Source organism: Ambystoma mexicanum, chromosome 8, assembly GCF_040938575.1.
Source record: "Ambystoma mexicanum isolate Mex_15411 chromosome 8, UKY_AmexF1_1, whole genome shotgun sequence".
Classification (NCBI taxonomy): Eukaryota; Metazoa; Chordata; class Amphibia; order Caudata; family Ambystomatidae; genus Ambystoma; species Ambystoma mexicanum.
The window spans coordinates 1,490,927,989-1,490,948,432 of NC_090929.1; the positions used below are offsets into that span (position 1 = coordinate 1,490,927,989).

At 49.9% G+C, this 20,444-nt stretch overlaps 1 protein-coding gene across 1 annotated transcript in view; it reads right to left on the reverse strand.

The window, feature by feature from the left end:
- Window positions 1-218: 218 nt before the first annotated feature.
- Window positions 219-20,444, reverse strand: part of ACTR1A (actin related protein 1A) — a 569,768-nt gene continuing 549,542 nt past the window's right edge. Inside the window, exon 11 of the mRNA XM_069611673.1 lies at window positions 219-3,003. Coding sequence (XP_069467774.1) covers window positions 2,901-3,003 — 103 coding nt within the window. The 3' untranslated portion in view covers window positions 219-2,900. The remainder of the gene's footprint in view (window positions 3,004-20,444) is intronic.

The window sequence follows — 20,444 nt, forward strand, 5'->3', positions numbered from 1 at the left end:
TGAAGAAAAACATGTCAAAATATAAAATGTAAAGGGTAATTGTTAAAGAATACTAAAAGGAGCATGAACGAAAAATATCCAGTGTCAAAATAAAAATGAATCAAAATAGAAGAAACGCTGAAAATGGAAATCAAGACAGAAATGTTGGAATGCCCAAAATAATGCTGTTGGTCAAGAAAATTCACAGTGATGGCAGATAAAAATAATCTACAATGACACTGGTTGATTGGTCTTCTTTAATAGGACGTTTGTCATCATAGAAACCAAAGAGAAAGAGGTCAAAGTACTTCAAATGCTTTACAAAGTGTTCCGAGACCCCGTCCCACTCCTCTGTCTTAACCGCAGGAGACGGTCAAAGATTGTGAATCTGAAGACCATCCCAAAATAAAGCTGTACAGGTTCACTTCACATACATACATGTCAACACACAACATAGCCACATGCCAGGTGTTTAACTGCAGTCATCTCCTTGGTATGCAATACAGTTTTCCTACTAGACTTTTGGAACAGTAACAGCATTTTAGATGCAAACAGGAATGATCTAGATTTTGCATGTTGGCAAAAGGAAACCTCTTCAAGCTGGAATTATGAACTTAATGAAAAAAACACTGAAACGTCCTGTAACATTGTCCATTGTACAGTTCAACTTAAGCAACATTGTATTTTTGCCAACATATTTCTAACAGCTGATATATCTGCAGCCATGAGGCTACAACTTAACATTTTGCATTGATGGGATAAAAAAAAACCTGGTAAATTCATGCAAAATTTTTGGTTCTGAAACGCAGCCTCGTATTGCGGACAAACTGAGATTAGCATCAGACAATCCAAAACGGTCAAATGAAGTAAAACCCATTTTGCGGTCTGACAAACTGCATCCAAGACACCATTCAGGTACTAGGCCAGGCGCCACACAACATAAGCTAAAGCGGCAGGATGGCTATTTTAACATGTTACGATTCAAAACCGCCAGTCGTAGCAATGTAGTCACTTATTTCAGGGTTAATCCTTTTGTGATATTGTAATTGTCAATTAGTGCACTATGAACAATACAGAAAAGAAACTCAAAACGTAATGATACACGATGAAAATACAAAGTGTGCTGTAAACAGTGTTTTGGCATATAAATAACACTTAGTACAAAAAAGTGAAACATTAATTAAATGTACCCACTTTGCTTCTTGTAATTGCATGTAAATTAGTGAGACCTTCGCAAAAATGTATTTAAATTACACGAATAACACTGTTACAGAGTAGTCAAACCTCAACATTTCAATACAGTGAGAAATAAGAGAACCAGATCCTGTTTACATGTAATACGTTATATTCTGGCAACAACCATGGATTTCATAACTTGCTCTAATTTGTAAGTTAGGCGTATTCATACCATTATGAATACACAAATAAAAAGAAATGTTAAACGTTTAATTCTCACAAGCAGACTTGAAACATTGCATTGGCAAAGTATGTGAGCTGAAAATGAAGAAATCCATTACATATATAAACTGCCTGGAAATGAGGCTGGCCGATGGAATGAAAGGACCTGTGGAGCTCGGGAATGCCTTGGAGGAACTGCATCATGGCTTGGGTGTTGGTGAAACCGGTTGTATGGAAACTTACTGAAGTGCAGAGCCCTATAGTGCGTGTTCTGACCGAGACAAACAGCTCAGAACTTTACTCTAAGAGCAACTCAAATCAGCCCTAAAAGGATTATATGAATTCGGCAGTCCACAGTGAAGCTTGAGTTGCTGCAAACCTACAAAGTGCTGTGCTGTGCGACTAATAGTGCTATCACTAAAAACAAAAGAAAAACATGGAACTTAATGTGTTGAACAGCACAGCATTGAATAATACATCTTACTCCGCCACAATCGAACATTAAAAGGTAATTCATTTTTCTTAAATTTACTTAAAAATATCATGTCTGGGGCAAGTCAACATACGGCCACCAGCTCACTATGTCCACTTCACCAAACGACTAAACTTGGAGTGGTTAGCAAGAGGTCCACAGTCACTCAGAAAAACATTTAAAAATAACCACTTATTTAGGTTTATACATCCTCGTTGGACCCATTAGTGCATTTACACACTTCTAACATTGCTCAGTTCACACTGAACTAAAAATACTGCCTTGAAGAAAGCAAACAAAAATCTGCTATTGTCATCACAGGTATAGCCTAAACCTGATAACACTCTCACTGAAGCTAAACTACTGGTAGAACGAAGTACAAAGTCCACAACAAATACAGCACACACATCCACTCCTGAAGTGCTAAGGCATGAATTTGCTTGCATAAAGCATGGAATAGTTTTGTTTTTGAAAAATAGCATACTTCATTTTGGAAAAATGTTAAATATATTGCAGTAGCTAATGTCTTGAGATTTTCAGCTAAAGGAAGCCACTTGCATGTAAGAAGAGTGAGTTTACTAGTGTCACATAAACCAAAGATGAGATACAAAGTGTTTTTAAGTGCAAAAAACCCTGTTGGCATTTCTAATACCACACAACAATTTCCTAAACCACTGGCCTCAAACTGCACCAATTAAGAAGCTTTGTTGGACCCTAGGTCAGCCCCAGATTGCTTCGATGACAGTTCAATATTTTCTAGTGGTTTCATTTTTTTCCTCCGACAGCTCATTCATGGGTGTTACTCTTCTGTCCGCACGTGCTTTCAGATTTTCTTGTTAAAAACTTTGTTTTAAAAAAAAAAAAAAGAAAAAGGGATGATGCCACCAAGTCTCTTACCCCAAAGTTCAGCCAACCCTTTGTGAAGCCGCGTTTTCTTACTTGGCTTTCTGGCATTTCTTGGCATGTTGGCGCGTGCACGCACATACACACACACAGTCATCTCCTTCCATACAGCACACCAACTCTGAAAAGCGAGCTTCAAAAAGCCAGCCTAGAAGGTTTTCCTGTGGATGGCTCGGGCTCCATCTTCTTCATACTCCTTCTTTGAAACCCACATTTTCTTGAATGTGTCCAACGAAGCCAGAATGGATCCGCTACATTTTAACAAATAAAATGGTTAAAACAACATTGTAGTTAAGAGTCCACTGTCCTAAGAATTTTTAGATTCGAGAATTCGATCACAGCTTCACCTACACAATGCAGTGCACTAATCACATGGATATATGAAGTACATCTTCTGTTCTGTAATGTCAAGCATACTTTACATCCAAACACTTATCATTTGCAGAATCAAGGTTTCTGAATAGATACTTATGTTGCGATTTTGCTCCCAAGTACACTCTACTGTTGTATGTTCCATTGTGATTTGACCAAGGGGGCCAGTTAAGTGAGGCAGGCTTGTGGAGTGGATTGATGAGTAACACCCTCGTCCACCCCATCCTTCCCTAGGAGCGTGACGTGGACTTGTCGCTATTCATCAATGTGAATTGCCCCTTTAAGAAACCTGGGAAAATGTAGGCAAAAGCCTGGGCAGCTGGGAGATCACAAAACTACTACTGCAGAACAGCACACCCTGTGGGGAGAAAATACACAACCAAAGTAAAGTTCATTTGTGAATGCTGGGATTTGCAGACTCCCATAATTTGTGCATTTTACTGCCCTGCTCTGTGGAGCGGGAATGTGCGAGTACCAAAACAAAGATGGTGCCTTCCTCAGATATTGGTGTAGTTCTGGGTGCTACATAAGGAGGGCGAGGAGCTCAAAGGAGAAATGTCTTACCAGTAATGATCTTTCTATGGATTCTTCTCCCACACCTTCCTCATCATCCGATAGATATCCTTCCACCATCAGCTGCTCAGAAATCTTTTCAACAAGGGGTCTAGTATGATTTGATATCGACCGTCAACTCCTCTTGACTCGACTGTGCCACTCTTCAAGGTATCCGCAGATGTAACAAAACAAAAAACAAATGGTAAATTTGTTCGAATTTCGGCTGTACGAAAAATACGAACAGCCGAAGATTCCAAATAAATTTACCGTTCTGTGCGTTTATAGTGAACAAGGGGAGCGGGGGTTGTGGGGGTGTCCCCTGCACCCTTGTTCACTATAAAGGCATCAGGGGGAGTTAGGGGGTATCCCCCACTCCAGATATTACAGTTAGAAAAAGAAAACAAAAAAGAATGACCTTGCACAGAAGTGAAGGGACCCAGTGTTGCAGAGAGATGCAGGAGACAGCGGCACACAATGAAGGGTGCCACCCAAAGGTAAGTAAGGGGGTGTGGGGAAAGCTTGTTGTCAGAAATGTCAGCGGGAGTCAGTAAAATAACTCATTTTTTCTCCTTCAGACATTTCTGAATCGATTAATTCAAGGAGGTTCACTCGTCAGCTCAGTTCAGCTGCATATATACTACGTCACTAAACCCAGATATCCCTTCACACCCCCGCCACCTGAGCTCAGCAGCAGCAGCAGTGGGAGAATCCATAGGATTCGGCTTGAAAACAGCCACAAAAATACATTTTTTTTCCTGGAAGCCACATACTTGCAGTACTAATACAACAATGCATGAAACGTGTCTAACACCCAATCATCATAACCTCGTCCCATTAGAAGTGGACAACTAGAAATAGACAGCAGACCACTTTAATAGCAGGGCCAGATGGGAGGGTGACGAAAATTCTGCGGGAGAAGAATCCATAGAAAGAACATTACTGGTAAGCCATTCCTCCTTCAATGGATTGCGTCCTTGCGCATATTCCACATCAGATAGACTCCCAAAGCAGTACAGAGTGCAGAGGCGGGATGAAAGCCCTCAGACAAGGAAGCGTTGCAACACTGAATCGAATTTCCAAACCAGGTGCCACATCTATGCAGTAATGCTTTGTGAACGTGTGGAGCGGCCACCACGTCACTGCTCGACATATTTTCTTCACTGGCACACCCCTCTGCAATGCGGATAATGCCGTCACACCCATGGTCAAATGTACCCCATCACACCCCTGGTGGCATGTGCCCTGATGCCTGGTGGCAGATCTTTACCTGTTCTCTGATAACACTTTGCCATGCAGAAAGTTATCCAGCGAAAGATTGTCCTTTTGGACACAGCCAGACCCTTCCTGGACAAAGCAAGCAACAAAGAGTTGATCGTCATGCCTAAATTCTGCTGTCCTAGCCACATAAAAGCAGAGTGCCCTCTTAGGGTCCAGCCTGTGTAGCTTCTCCTCATCCTTAGAAGGATGTGGCGGAGGATAAAACGCTGGCAAATCAATGCTCTGGGACATGTAGGATTCAGAAACCACTTTAGGTACTAATGTAGGACGCCCCTTGAGTGAAGTTTTCTCCTTGAGAATCGCAGGAAAAGTGGCTTGCAAGATAGGTCCTGCAGCATACTTACACGTCTTGCAGACATGATAGCCATTAGGAAAACTGTTTTCACGGTAAATAGCCGGATAGGACATGAATGCATGAACTCAAACAGAGCCACTATCAAAAACAAGTTTTAATCCCAGTACGGAAACCCAAGTTGAAGTAGGCGAAAACCCATTTACAAGCCTTTCAGGTCACTGGATCGTGAAGAAGGATCCTTAATCCGGAGACCTCTTGAACACAGACAAAGCCGCCAAAAACTGTGCCTAGCTGAAGGCCTGCAAAGGCCAGCGACAGAAGGAACTCCATCATTGTAGTGGTGAGACAAGCAACAGGATCTATCCTGCATTCCCTACACCACACCTCAAATCTTCTCCATCTGCCTGCGTACAAAGATCTTATAGAAGAACTGCGTGCAGGTAGTAGCACCTCAAGAACCTCTCCCGAGAGGTCCCATTCATATCTCATCCTCTCAAGAGCCACGCATGTAGGTTGAGGGCCTCTGGGTTCAGTGGAGCACCAGACCTTCAGACTGGAATAGGAGGTCCGGCTGTCGAGGCAACCGGAGAGATGGGCAAATGGTCAAGTTCAGAGTACCATGTTCTCCTCATTCAATCCGGGGCGATGAATATCATGGGGGCTAAAAATCTCTGCAACCTCCTGAGAACCCACAGGATTACGGATATTGGAAGATACGCATAGTGGAGTTCAAAGACCCACTCTGCCAGGAATTCTCCCCCGAATGCACCCTTTGCTGGGAATTCCCTCGAGCAAAACTGTCTGCACTTCGCGTTGGTCCTTGTGGTAAATAGATCTACTGTTGGGGAACCCCACTAAGTGAAGATCTCCTTGAGAATTTCCTGGCACACTTACCAGTCGTGTGAGACCGTGCTCTGCCTTCTCAGGCATCCGCCAGCCCGTTCTCCGTTCCTGCTAGATGTACAACTGAAGCAGAGGTCTGGTTCTCCAGCAACCGGAACCATATTTGCAATGCAATCCAATCCTGGATTCCCGAGAATGGCCTCTGCCTCAATGGAGACAAGACAGATTCTCCATCTCGGTCAAAAGTCTACTCTAACCAATCTAGATAGCAGCTATTCCAACTTCAACATTGACAACTCCATCATTCCTGTTCCAACTTCCGTAAAATCATTAGGGGTTCACATTGACGCCACGCTATCCATGGACAAGCAAGTCAATGCTATAGTCTCGGCCTCGGCCCTAAGCACCAAACTCATCAACGCCATAAAACCCTTCCGTACCAAGTCCAACTGCCTTTCAATAGCAAGAGCTACCATAGGTGCTAAATTAGACTACTGCAACGCTCTCTTAGCAGGCATTTCTATTAAGAACATAAACAAACTCCAAGTCACTCAAAACAATGCGCTAAGAGTAGCTCTAAGCATTCCTAGAAGAGATCACATCTCTGAAGCCAGGCAGGCAGCCCACTGGCTCCCAGTCAAGGACCGCATCACCTTTAAAATCCTCACTACTGCGCACAAATGTATCAACGCCACGGCCCCCTCATACCTATCAGAAAAACTATCCAGAGCCACCTCAGCCCGACCCATCAGAACACGCTATACCAATCAACTCTGTATTCCACACATCAACATAACCAAGGGAGGAGGGCTGGCCTTCCCGTACATAGCACCCAAGTTATGGAACTTACCCCCTACCTCCCTCAGAGCGGAAATCTCCCTCTTTACGTTTCGGAGAAATCAGAAAACCTCTCTCCTCAACTAGCATCTAACCCTTCTAACCTCTCTCCTCGACTAGCATCTAACCCTTTACCCCCTCTTTCCTACTGCACCTAAATCTATGTATGTGTAATATGAAATTTCTGCTTCTATTGTAACTAAGCTCCTCATTGTATGTAACCAGCGCCACGATGCCCACGGGCTGTTGTGCGCTTAACAAATACGAATAAAAAAATGCCTCCCTGCATAGGGGCAGAGACCGAACACCCCCGTTTGTTGAGGTAGCGCATGGCCACTGTGTTGTCCGTCAGAATGACGTGTTTCCCCTTAAGGCAGGGTGCAAAGGTTATCAGGGCCAACCTGATCGCTCACAACTCCAGTCTGTTGATATGCCACGGCATTCCGTTGGTGACCACACAGGCCGCTCACCTGCAGTGAGCACCCCAACCCTTCAAGGACTCATTAGTGACCACCTGGACTTGGGGCCACATAGGCCAAAAGGGTTCCCCCTTCATCATGTTCTCTCTGATGGCCCACCAAGAGAGGTTGCAGACCACTAAACTAGACACACTGTTCCCTCAACAGCCACTGCAGAGATTGCATTCACAGTCTGGCCTCGGGCACCAGAAAAATGCAGGAAGCCATGAGACCTTTGGCGAGAAAAGCCTCCCCTACCTGTGTGTTCAGGATTGCTCCAATGATGGTTTGGTGTGGGACTTCTGGAAATTCAGGGAGAAGCCCAAACTGTGAAGCACAGAGCAGGTTTCCACGAGCTGAGTAGATACCTGTTCCAGGGTCCTTCCTCAGATCCGCCAGTCATCCAGGTTATGGGAATTCATGGACACCAGATCTCCCGAGGTGTGCAGCCACCACCACCGCCATCAGCTTGGTAAAAACGCTTGGCGTGGAGGTTAAGCCAAAGGGGAGCACCTTGAATTGATAGTGATTGCCCCAATGAAGATTCTCAGGAATCGTCTGTGCCTCTGTTGGGGTGGTTAGGAAAGGTCCCAATGATGAAGAGGGCATGACATATTTATGACTGGGGGTTTGGCAAAGTTGGCGCGATGTTAGAGTTTTATATGTATCCAGTGTAGTTAAATATGAATGGGATATGTTACCTCAAGTGTTATTATGTTTTCACAATCTGTAAAGTAGAGACCATATTTATTAAACATGCATGCACACTGAGATACAAACCCAGGCAATTGATACATCTATACGTAGTGGGCTTTCATGAATTCATTAAAACTCTGCAGTTAGACGGTAGCGCAGTGAATTTTAAGTGACTGGGAAAATCTAGTTCTGCAGGGTTGGAGGCCGAAGCAATGATTAAACGAGCAGATGGGCAGCTTGCAAACTGACCAAGGGTTTATGGCATGCTAGTTTCACAGAAAGCAGATGCATCTCTTAAGTGCATGAGAGCTTGCAGAGGTGTCCAGCCATTTGCTTTTGACCAACAATAAAGGTGGGGTGAGGTGATGCATGAGGCCAGAGTGATCCATACTCCCGGTGTTTCGATTGCTTTTCAGGATCTGGCCAGAGGCCATGAGAGTGGAATAGGTAATCATTTAAATTTGAATGTTCCAATGACGCCAGTAGTGCCGGGGGGATGAGATGACTATCAACAGTTCAAAGGGAACCTGTTTATTCTGCGCTCTCCGTCATGCCGTTTGAAGTATCCGTGCAACACATGTGCAATTACATTTAGGATTAAGAGGTCTCAAACCAGCTCGGACTTGTAATGAATTATGCTTGTATGTGAATGTTTAACTGTGTGATGTCATGACCTGCCACGGACAAATCCTAAAAAGGGGTATGCTAAGAATGTGTCAGTCAAACAGCTGTTATTCGTTATTGCCCTTGAAGCACATGTAAAAATACAAGCAAAATAGGTAAAAATACATATAATTCATAGAAAAAGATTAGACTATAAATTAATGGAGTAATAACACACATATATATATGATCATATGAATATAAACTATAAAAAACTAAAATCGCTGTCGCACCCTATAAGTTAATAACCACAGGGCTATTAAGACCTTGTTTCAAAGCCCTGTTACACTGCATAGACCACACGAGGACGCAAACACAGGTTTAAATACATCAGAGCAGGCACAACATGACAGAAGCCAGCATCCTTTAAAATGGGCCTCAAATACATGCGTCTAAAACGGGAGGATTTCTGCAGATTAACAAAAAATGCAGCATGGTTTCATTACTAGACTTGCATAAAGGGCATATAGCTGAGTCAGAGTTCCACCATGATGACGTGAAGGAAGCTACAGGCAAAATCCCAAGTCTAAAGAACAAGTTATTTACCTGTAACTGTTGTTCTCCAGCATGGGTCTGGCATGGATTCACATGCTCATGAATATTCCCCGTCGTCAGGCCGGGAATCCTCGGTATAGAAAAAAATCAGTATCGGTTTTGTTTCTGATCTGTTTTTCTCAGTAGTAACCAATCACTGGTCTCTGGGTCATACTGCCCCCAGCCAATGACTGCCCTCTCCCTAAGCCCCGCCCCTGGCAGCCATCCTCAGATTTGGTAGCACGTGAAGTGGCAGTATGACCAAGTGAAGAGCCGCAGAGGGGTAAGCGGGAGGGTTCGCATGTGAATCCATGCCAGACCCATGCTGGAGAACAACAGTTACAGGTAAGTAACTTGTTCCTTCTCCAGGATGGGGTCTGGCATGGATTCACATGCTCATGAATATAAGAATACATAGCAGTATACACATGCACAACACGGGAGGTGGCAAAAGGCTCAACATCAAGCAATACAACAACACAACATTAAGCAACTCTTACCTCCTCACCAGGCTCACCTTAGGCGAACAGGTTGCGCAGCACTGCCTGGCTGACTCTGGACTCCTCCCTGGAATCCCGGTCGACGCAGTAGAATCTCGTGAAGGTGTGCGTCGACCTCCACATAGCAGCCCTGCAGATGTCGAGCAGGGGCACACCAGACAGGAACGCCGTAGTAGCAGCGATCGCTCTGGTCGAATGGGCCCTCGGACGGCCTGGCAACGGTCGGTTTGCCAACCGGTGACAGTGCATGATGCAGCCGGAGAGCCATCTGGAAATGGAAGTCTTCGAGAGAGCCTTCCCTTGATTCACAGGTCCAAAGTTCACAAACAGCTGTGATGTCTTCTTTGTGCGGTCCACGTAGAACTTCAGCGCTCTAGCTACATCCAGCGAGTGCAGAGTCCTCTCAGCCGGCGACGAAAAAGACGGGAAGAAAACTGGCAACACAAAGGGCTCGTTGAGGTGGAAGTCCGACGGCACCGTGGGCATGAAGGAGGGGTGCGTCCTCAGCACCACCCTCGTGTCGTGAAAAGTCAAGTATGGAGGCTTGCAAGACAGGGCCTGGATCTCTCCCACTCGTCGTGCAGAGGTGATGGCCACGAGGAATGCTGTCTTCCACGACAGAAACTTCAACGGTACTGAATGCATAGGCTTGAATGGGGCCCCCATGAGCCTAGTTAGCACCACGTTGAGCTCCCACGCCGGGGCAGGGGCCTTCACCGGCGGGAATGATCGGAACAGTCCTTACATAAATTCCTTCACCAGTCGATGAGACCACAAGGACGCCCGTCCTGTAATTCTGGTGTAACGTGAGACGGCAGCCAGATGTACCTTGATGGAAGCGTGAGATAGGCCAGCCTTGGTCAAAGACAATAGGTACGGCAATACTTGAGGGGCCGTAATCCGCAGAGGGTTAATCTTCTGTGCACGGCACCAGACAGAGAACCTCTTCCATTTGTGTCCGTAGCACTTGAGAGTTGAGGATGCCCTGGCCTTCGCAAGAACCTCGCTGCAGTCGGGCGGGATGTCATATCCTCCAAACTCTAGTGCTGCAGAAGCCAGGCCTGCAAGTTCAGCGACTGTGGGTCGTGATGGAGAATGGCGCCTCCTTCTCTGGAGAGAAGATCTGCGTCCGTCGGCAGCTTGACTGGTGTGGACTCTGACAAGTCCAGAAGGTCCGGGAACCAGATCTGCCTCGGCCACGCCGGTGCAACAAGGATCATCCTGCACCGGGACCTCTTGAGCTGGTTGACGAGCCGGAGTAGCAACGGCAACGGCGGGAACGCATAAAGGAACAAACCGTCCCAGGGGAATGAGAAAGCATCGCCCATGCTCCTTGGTTGGGGAAACCTGCTGGCGAACCTCCGGCACTTGGAGGTCGCCGCCGTCGCGAAGAGATCGATCTGGGGTTCGCCCCATCGTCGGAAGAGTCGGTCCACTTGATCCTGGCGCAGTACCCACTCGTGGCACGAGCGCAGCTCTCTGCTGAGTGAGTCAGCGATGGTGTTTTTTATCCCTGACAGATGCAAGGGTTCCAGAAACATCCCTTGGGCGACGGCCCAATGCCACAGATCCTGGGCTTCCTTGGATAGGGCAGGGGATCTGCTTCTGAATGTAAAACATCGTGGTGGTGTTGTCGGTGAAGATCCTCACCACCTTGCCCTTGAGGGACGGAAGGAAGGACCTGAGGGCCCAGAACACTGCACGGAGCTCCAAGATGTTGATGTGGAGTGTCTTCTCCTCCGGGAGCCAAAGGCCTCTCGCGTGGAGACCCCCGGTGTGCGCTCCCCAACCTTCCAGGGAGGCATCCGTTGTCACCGTCATCTGGTGGGCCGGGGCTAGGAAACCTGTTCCCGCCGTCAGATGAGAGCGGATACCCCACCATCGTATCGCCTGATGGAACGCTTCGTCGAGCGGGATCCTGTCCTCGAAGCTGCCCGTCGGCTGGATCCAGTGGGCGTCGAGGAATTCTTGCAAGGGCCGCATCCGAAGTCTGCAGTGGCGCACCAGATATATGCAGGAGGACATCATTCTGAATAGGGACTTGATAGACCTCACTCTGGCCACGTCCGTGGCCAGCAGACGGTGCACCTTTCCCAGAATGGTCCTTATCCTTTCCTCCGACGGGGAGGCCCGCCGCGCCACTGTGTCGAGCTGTGCTCCCAAAAACAGGGCGACTTGTGACGGGACCAGGTGGGATTTTGGAAAGTTGATGGAGAACCCCAGGTCCGTGAGCAGCTGGACGGTCTTCGCAGTGTGTTCCACGGCGAGCTCCCTTGTCCTTGCACGTATGAGCCAGCCGTCCATGTAGGGGTAGACGTGGATCCCCTGCAGGCGCAGCCGCGCCGCCACCAGTGCTAGGCACTTGGTGAACACCCTGGGCCCTGATTTTAATCCGAACGGGAGGGCCTTGAACTGGTAGTGTCGCCCTTTGACCACGAACCTGAAGAACTTTCGGTGTCTCTTTAGAATAGGGATGTGGAAGGGAGTAGTTTCTTACCTGTAACTCCATTTCTCCAGCATTGGTATCTTTCATGGATTCACATGCTTAGAATATTCCCCGTCGTCAGACTGGGAACCCTCGGTACACATATATATAGTCATTTCCAATAGGAAAAAACTTCTGCCCTATCCCCGTCTGCGTCCTCTACGGGGCCGCCCACGTACACCCCGTTGGACGTGATGGTATATAAGCCCCGCCCCCGCGGGTCCCTTCAGATTTCGACCCCTCCAAGATAACGGGGGAAAACTTGCTTACATACCAATCTTCCACATTGCAGTCCGGGGAGGCCGGAGGGCGCATGTGAATCCATGAAAGATACCAATGCTGGAGAAATGGAGTTACAGGTAAGAAACTACTCCCTTCTCCAGCATTGGATCTTTCATGGATTCACATGCTTAGAATAGATTGTAAAGCAGTAACATCAAGAAGGAGGTGAGAGTGCAATGTAACCTACATTCGTAGAGACACCCCCAAACACTGCCGTTTACACCATGTATGTAAGCAACAACTTATTATACTGATACGAAACGGATTTCCGCCATACAATGCTATGTCATATGACTCAGTATGCACCCCTTGCGCATATATCTACCCGACCACTTATGTTTAGGTCAATAAACTATGTACATTCATGTATACACTCTGAAAAAACAGCTGAGGCCAAATAATAGGCAGCATTATTCTTGAAACTTTGGCTTACCTCATTGAAAAAGGTGGCGAAGCACTGCCCTTCCCATTTGTACCTCATCCGCGTGCTGCTTTTCCAGGCAGTAGTGGCGCGTAAACGTGTGCGGAACAGACCATGCCGCCGCCTGGCAGATGTCAGTCAGCGGAATTCCTGCCCATAGAGCCACGGAGGAAGATGTCGATCTCGTGGAATGGGCTCTGGGACGATGTAGTAGAGGTCTCCCGGCCTTGGAATGACACAGGGTAATCGCCGAGGAGACCCAGCGAGCCAGACCTTGTTTGGAGATAGCCTTACCCCTAGCCGAGGGGCCGTAGGCGACGAATAGCTGTCTGGTGGCTCTGATATCTTGCGTTTTTTGCAGGTAAAATTTTAGCGCCCTTTTGACGTCCAGAGTGTGAAGAGCCTTCTCCGCCGTCGACGAAGGAGATGCAAAGAAAGTAGGGAGTACCAGGGTCGAGTGCTTATGATAGACCGACGGTACTTTTGGGATGAATGAAGGGTTAGTTGATAAAATAACTTTGTCCTTAAAGAACCTCAGATATGGAGGGTCTATGACCAGTGCCTGTAGTTCCGACATTCTTCTAGCCGAAGTGATGGCAACTAGGAACGCGAGTTTCCAAGATAGAAATTGTAGAGATGAAGAGGACATTGGCTCAAAGGGAGGCTTCATTAAGGCAGCTAGAACCGTGTTCAGACTCCACGACGGTGGGAACCGTTTTTCCGGAGGGAAGGTTCTAAACAGACCCTTCATGAAATGCTTCACTAGCCTGTCACTGAATAGTGGAGGGGACTGTCTTCTTCTTGTAAATCTCGAAACAGCCGCCAGGTGCACTTTGATTGACGATGATGACAGTCCGCTCTCCGCAAGATGAAGAAGATACGGGAGGATTTGCTCCGGAGTTACTTCCAAAGGTTGTATATTTTGTTGTGTTTGACACCATATACAGAACCTTTTCCATTTGCTTACATATGATTTGTTAGTGGACGGGGCCCTGGCCGCCTGCAGAATCCTTCGGCAATCAGTCGAGACTTTTAGGTTCCCGAACTCCGAGAAGTCAGGAGCCATGCAGTTAAGTTCAGGCTGTCCGGATTGTGGTGCCACACGGTCCCCTCGTCCCTGGACAGGAGGTTTGGCACTTTCCTGAATGGTATCGGCTGATCCAGCGACAGATGAAGGAGGTCTGAGAACCATGGTTGCCTCGGCCAGCGCGGAGCCACTAGGATGACCCGGCAATTGTACCTGTGGATCCCCTGGATCGTCCTCCGTATGAGGGGAAATGGAGGGAAGGCGTAGAGGAACTTGCCTGTCCACGGAAACGAGAACGCTTCCCCCAGGGAGCCTGTTTGGGGCCATCTGCTCGCGAACTGAACACATTTTCGGTTTCTTTCCGTGGCGAAGAGATCGATCGACGGGGTCCCCCATCTTTCGAAGATTTTCCCGAGTTGAGTGGAGTCCAGCTCCCACTCGTGTATTTGTGACATAGTCCTGCTCAGGGAATCCGCCTGTACGTTCTTCGCTCCCGGTAGGTGGTATGCCACTAGGGAGATGTGGTGTTTTAAAGCCCAATGCCAGATCTTTTGAGCTTCCTTCGAGAGGGTCCTGGATCTGGTGCCACCCTGTTTTATCAGGTAGAACATAGCTGTCGTATTGTCCGTGAGCACTCTTACTTTTGACCCCTTGATGTGTGGGAGGAAAGATTTCAGGGCCCATCTCACCGCCCTTAGCTCCAGGACGTTGATATGTAGGCGAGATTCGGTCGACGACCACCTGCCTTGGGTTTGGTGACGTGACATGTGTGCTCCCCAGCCCGACAGAGAGGCGTCTGTAATGATGGTGTTCTGAAATTCCGGCTCCTGCAGGGGGACCCCTCTGTCCAGGTTGCGCGCCACTTTCCACCATCGGAGGGCTTTGATAACTCGTTCGTCGTCGACTATTATCTTGTCCGACCAGCGGCCTGTGGCCTGCTTCCATCTGTCTGATAGGAACTCCTGTAGAGGTCTCATGAACAACCGGCAGTTCGCGACTAGGTGGATGCACGATGCCATGGAGCCGAGGAGAGCCGCATATTTTCTTACTGACAACCTGCTCTGTAAACGAAGTTGGCTTGTCAGGTGTTTGATCTTCAACAACCTTTCCAGGGATGGTTTCACTAGTCCCGTGTGGGTGTCGAATTGAGCACCTAGGAACTTCAAGCTCTTCGAGGGCTTTAGTGAAGACTTTTCGTAGTTCACTGCAAATCCCAGACGCTGTAGCAGTCGCAAGGTGGTCAATAGGCTGTCGTTGGTCGACGCTGGGGAGGATCCCCTCACGAGCCAGTCGTCGAGGTACGGGTAAACGTGATGCCCTTCCTTCCGCAGCCAGGCTGCTACGGGTGCTAGGCACTTTGTAAAGGTTCTTGGGGAGGACTTCAGGCCGAAAGGGAGCACAGTAAATTGGTAGTGTGTTTGGCCGACTAGGAACCTCAGGAACCTCCTGTGGTGAGTGCGCACCGGAATGTGAAAATACGCATCTTGGAGGTCCAGAGACGCCAGGAAATCGTTCTTTTGGACCGATCTGATTACTTCCTGTAGAGTAAGCATCTTGAACTTTTGACTCAGCAGGGTTTTGTTGAGGTCCCGTAGGTCGAGGATGGGGCGCCACTTCCCGTTTGGTTTCTTTACTACGAAGCAGCGTGAGTAAACCCCTAAGCCTCTCTGCGAAGCAGGGACTAACTCGATGGCGCCTTTTTTTAGCATGAGCGCAACCTCTCGACGCAAGACGCTTAGGTGTGGTTGAGACAGGCGTATCGGTGGACGTCTTGGAGGTCTGGATTTGAATCTTAGGGAATGTCCCAGTCTCACCGTGTCCAGAACCCACCGATCTGTCGTAATTGACTCCCATTCCTCGACGCAACTTGACACTCTCCCTCCTGGAACGTCATTGTTGATCTTTTTGTTTTCCCGTCGACGACGAGTAAGTGGGACGTCTCTTGGAGGCCTGGAAATTTCTGCGTCGGGTCGAGGACTGTGAGGCGCGCCTATAGCCTTGGGACGGATATGAGGACCTCCCGAATGCTCTATCCCTGGATCCCGCGTTTCCCGTAGCTCCTCTAAAGGGGCGAAAGGAACGAAAGGGCTTACCGCTTTGGAGAGAGCCCAGTGAGCGCGCCGTCTCAGAGTCCTCCTTCATTCCTTTCAAGGCCTCATCCACCTTTTCGCCAAACAGGTGGTCACCTTCGAAAGGCATGTCGACGACCTTATATTGCACCTCGGGTCTAAAGTTGGTGCACTTGAGCCAGGCCTGGCGTCGTAGAACCACTCCGTTGTTAATTTGTTTGAACCCCGAATCTGCCAGGTCCACCGCTATATTGATAGCATGGTTCGAGGCTTCTTCTCCTTCACGAACCAGGGACATAGCTGATTTTCTGTGTTCTTCTGGGAGGTGGTTCATAATGGGTGCCAGTCTGTGCCACATCTCCCTGTCATACCTGGCCATGATTGCCAGGGAGTTCGCTGCTTTCACTGTTGACGCTCCCACTGACAGGATCTTCTTACCGAAAGCGTCTTGGCGTCTAGCTTCGGAATCCGGAGGGGTAGAGCATTTATGCTGGGCCTTTGCCTTTCTCGTCGCCGCCGCCGATACCACCGAGTCAGGCGTGGGTTGCGCAGAGAGGCATTTTGGCGTCGAATCTGGAACTTTAAATTTTTTCTCTACGCGGCCCTTGACCGCAGGTTCCGAGAATGGATGCCGCATGGTTTGGACGCCCTCTTTCCATACGTGGTCCAGTATCGGTATCGAAAAAACGGAACGCCTATTCTTGCCCATGTGGTCAAAGAGGAAGCAGTCCTTCTTTTCTTCTTGTTGGGTCAAACCGAACTCCTTGCAGGCCTTTTCCATCATGGAATGGAAGGCCCCTATGTCATCCGGTGGAGACGGGTGAATGGGACTTTTCGGAGGATCCACCTCCACATCCGAAACCCATGACGGGTCTCTCGACGGCGAGAGGGAGATACCAGAAGCTGACCCCTGTTCAGAGAGGGAGTCCGAGAGCTCACCTTCTTCCTGGACTGTTGGAGCAGTTGGGCCCACGACCGATCTAGTCGGGCGGTGTGAAGGTCCGGGCTCGTCGACGAGGGGAGTCGTCGGAACAGGTGGGAGCCTTTCGTCCAGGGACTTCAAGAGCGAGTGTAAGGAGGAAAGTACCTCCATGGAGAGAGTAGCCTGGGCGTTTGGAGGCTGGGTGAAAACTTGAGAGCAGGTTGCACCAGAAGGAAATCTGGGCCGTAGCCCCAGGTCTTCCGGGCTCACTATTCTGAAGCCGTCGTCTTCTTTGGAGGCGATCGAAACTGCCTGTTCTTGCAGCAGTGTGTCGGGTAGCCCCCTGTCGAACACTTCTGGCCTCCAGGCCTGGAACTCCGTCGACGAGGGAATCGTCGTCGACGATGAGCCCGTTTGAAAGGCGGGGGACTGTGACGGAGTGGGCACTTGGATCGTCGCCGTCGTCGACGGAGGGCCTGCAGGTGGCTTAGGCGGTCCCGCCTTCGCGGAGCTCTCCCTGCGTTTATCCGCCTCTCTACTCGTAGCTGATCTTTTCTGATCGCTCGAGGAGGATTTTGGCCTGTCCTTATCTTTCTTCGACGAAGAAGAGGAAGATGATTTCTTCGTCGATTCTTTCGATGAGGCCTTAGAGGAATGACTTCGAGGCACGTCCTTCTCCGTAGGTCGTGATTTTTTGGCCGGAGGTTCCGACGGATGTGAGCATCGGGGGGCTTCTGATGTTTTCGCTGAGGCGATACTGCGCACCGATCCTACCTCCGACTGAGGGTACGCTCCAGCGCCGTCGTTCAGCCACGAGACCAGTCGCCGATTCCGGTCCTTCAGGGTTTTTTGGGAAAACCCCTTGCAAATATCACATTGGTCCGCCGAGTGGTGGGGGTGAAGGCAGTAGATGCAGTCAAGATGGCCATCCCCTTCATAAACCTTCTTTAGACCGCACGTGGCACACGGGCGGAAAAGAGGCTTACCCGACATTATTGCCAGCCCAACAAACAAAACTCGTAGGAGTTAGAAGTGGACCAAACAGACAAACTCGCAGGAGTTAGAAACAATTCGATAAGTATTTGAAGAAAATACACGAGGAGATCCCACTATCTTTGGAGACGGTTGAAATCTGAAGGGACCCGCGGGGGCGGGGCTTATATACCATCACGTCCAACGGGGTGTACGTGGGCGGCCCCGTAGAGGACGCAGACGGGGATAGGGCAGAAGTTTTTTCCTATTGGAAATGACTATATATATGTGTACCGAGGGTTCCCAGTCTGACGACGGGGAATATTCTAAGCATGTGAATCCATGAAAGATCCAATGCTGGAGAAGTATGCATCCTCCAAGTCCAATGACGACAGGAAATCGCCCTCCTCCAGCTGTCCCAGCACGTGCTGGAGGGTGACCATCCGGAACTTCTGTGCCTTGATGTATTTGTTCAGTTGCCGCAGGTCCAGGATGGGACGCCATCCTCCTGTCTTCTTCTTTACGAGGAAGTATCTTGAGTAAACTCTGGAGCCCCGAAGCCTCTTTGGAACGTGCTCGATGGCACCTTTCCTGAGCATCGCCCTTACTTCCAACAGCAGTTGAGGGACGTGATTTTCCTTCCTGGCCACGGGAGGAATGCGGGGGCACTTCTTCTGGAACTCGAGGGCGTGCCCCAGGGCCAGGGCGTCCAGCACCCAATGGTCGTTGGAGATGGACTCCCACACGCCGACGAACTTCGTCAGCCGGCCTCCCACCGGGGTGCTTCGGCAGGGGCCCGACCCGACGGTCGGTTCAATCTTGCTTGGAGGCCGCTTTGCCTCCTTGGCGACGACGGCGGGATCCACCTGACTTGCTGCGTCCCCTGTAGGCCTCATGCGATGAAGATCTTGCTGCTTGACGGTACGTAGAGGAGCTGCTGCCGGCTCCCTTGGAGGCACCCTGTCTGCCTCCGGAGCTCCGAAAGGACGGCCGTCGCTGTTGGAGCACGGCCCGTGCACGGGCCATCTCCGTGTCCGTCTTGATCGCCTGAAGGGACTCATCAACCGCCTTGCCAAAAAGGTTGTTCCCATCGAAGGGCATGTCCAAAACCTTGGTCTGTACGTCCTGGCGGAAATCCGTCGCCTTGAGCCATCCTCGTCGTCTCAGGCAAACGGCGTTGCCCAACTGACGGAAACCGGTGTCGGCGATGTCCGTAGCCACCGTAGTGGCGTGGTCTGAGGCAATCTCACCTTCCTGTAAGATTTCCAGGGCCTCGGCCCTCTTGGCGTCCGGAAGGAAGTCCAACAGATGGGCGATCTTGAACCACAACTCCCTGTCGTAGCGGGCTACGATGGCCAGGGCGTTGGCCGCCTTGATGGTCATCGCTGCAGATGAGATGACCCGTCGTCCCATCGTATCCAGCTTCCTAACCTCGCCGTCCAGCGGGGAGGTTGAAGTCGAGGCCGATGCCCCCCCCCGCTTTCTTCTTGGCTGTCACCGAAACGACTGAATCCGGGGTAGGTTGCGCCCTAAGGCACAAGGGGGCAGCGTCGGGGACCCGGTACTTATTCTCGTACCGGTACCTCTTCGCAGGAGTTGTGGCAGGGTTCTTGAGGAGGGTGAGCCCCTCATCCCAGATGTCATCAAGAAGCGGTACGGCGAGGACCGTCTTCCTTTTAGCCTCGCGCCGTTGGTAAAGGAACCCTTCCTTCTTTTCTTCGGGGCAGAGCTGGAAGAGCTCGGATGCCCTGGAAATCATAGCATGGAAGGATCCAATCTCGTTGGGCGGGGGCGACGGGGGACACGTCCCGTCGTCGCCTCCGTCGTCATCCGTACCCGTCGTAGTCGTGTCCATGCCTGTATCATCCCCATGGGTAGTGGACTGGGGGGGAAGGCAGAGAAGGCCGCAGAGGCGGGAGAGGAGGCCTTGGATGCGTCCTCCTCCTCTTAAGTGGTGGGCTCTCCGAAGGTCCTGGCTCCGGTTCCCCCGTCGGGTCTGGCTCAGGTACCTCCGTCGGGGGAAGGGGCAACCTAGTCCTTATCTCCGAGCATAAGGACTGGATGGCTGACAAAATTGCCGCCGAGGTGTCCTGCGGCGCCAGAAACGATGGAAGCGAGGGCTCTTGAGGAACCTCGTCTGTGACACAGTCGCCCTCGTCGGGATCCCTCCCGATGGGCTGGGCCTCTTCCACGACTTGGATGAGCTCCTCTTCAGAGGTCGTGTCCGTATCCACGATGGCCACCAGCCCCTCCCCCACCCTTTCCAACGAGGACTTCGTGGGGGTCTTCTCGATGGGCCTGAAAGACGACTCCCTCCGCGGTGGCAGGGAGACTCTGTTTCCTGAGGGCGTCTCCACTGGTGTAGCCTCCACAGACTGAGCCAGAGCCGCGGCGACATCCTCAATCGAGGTCTTAGCAGGGTGAATTACGCCTGGGGCCTTCACCTTGGGGGGAGGGTCCGAGCCTCGCTCCCCCTCTGCCGG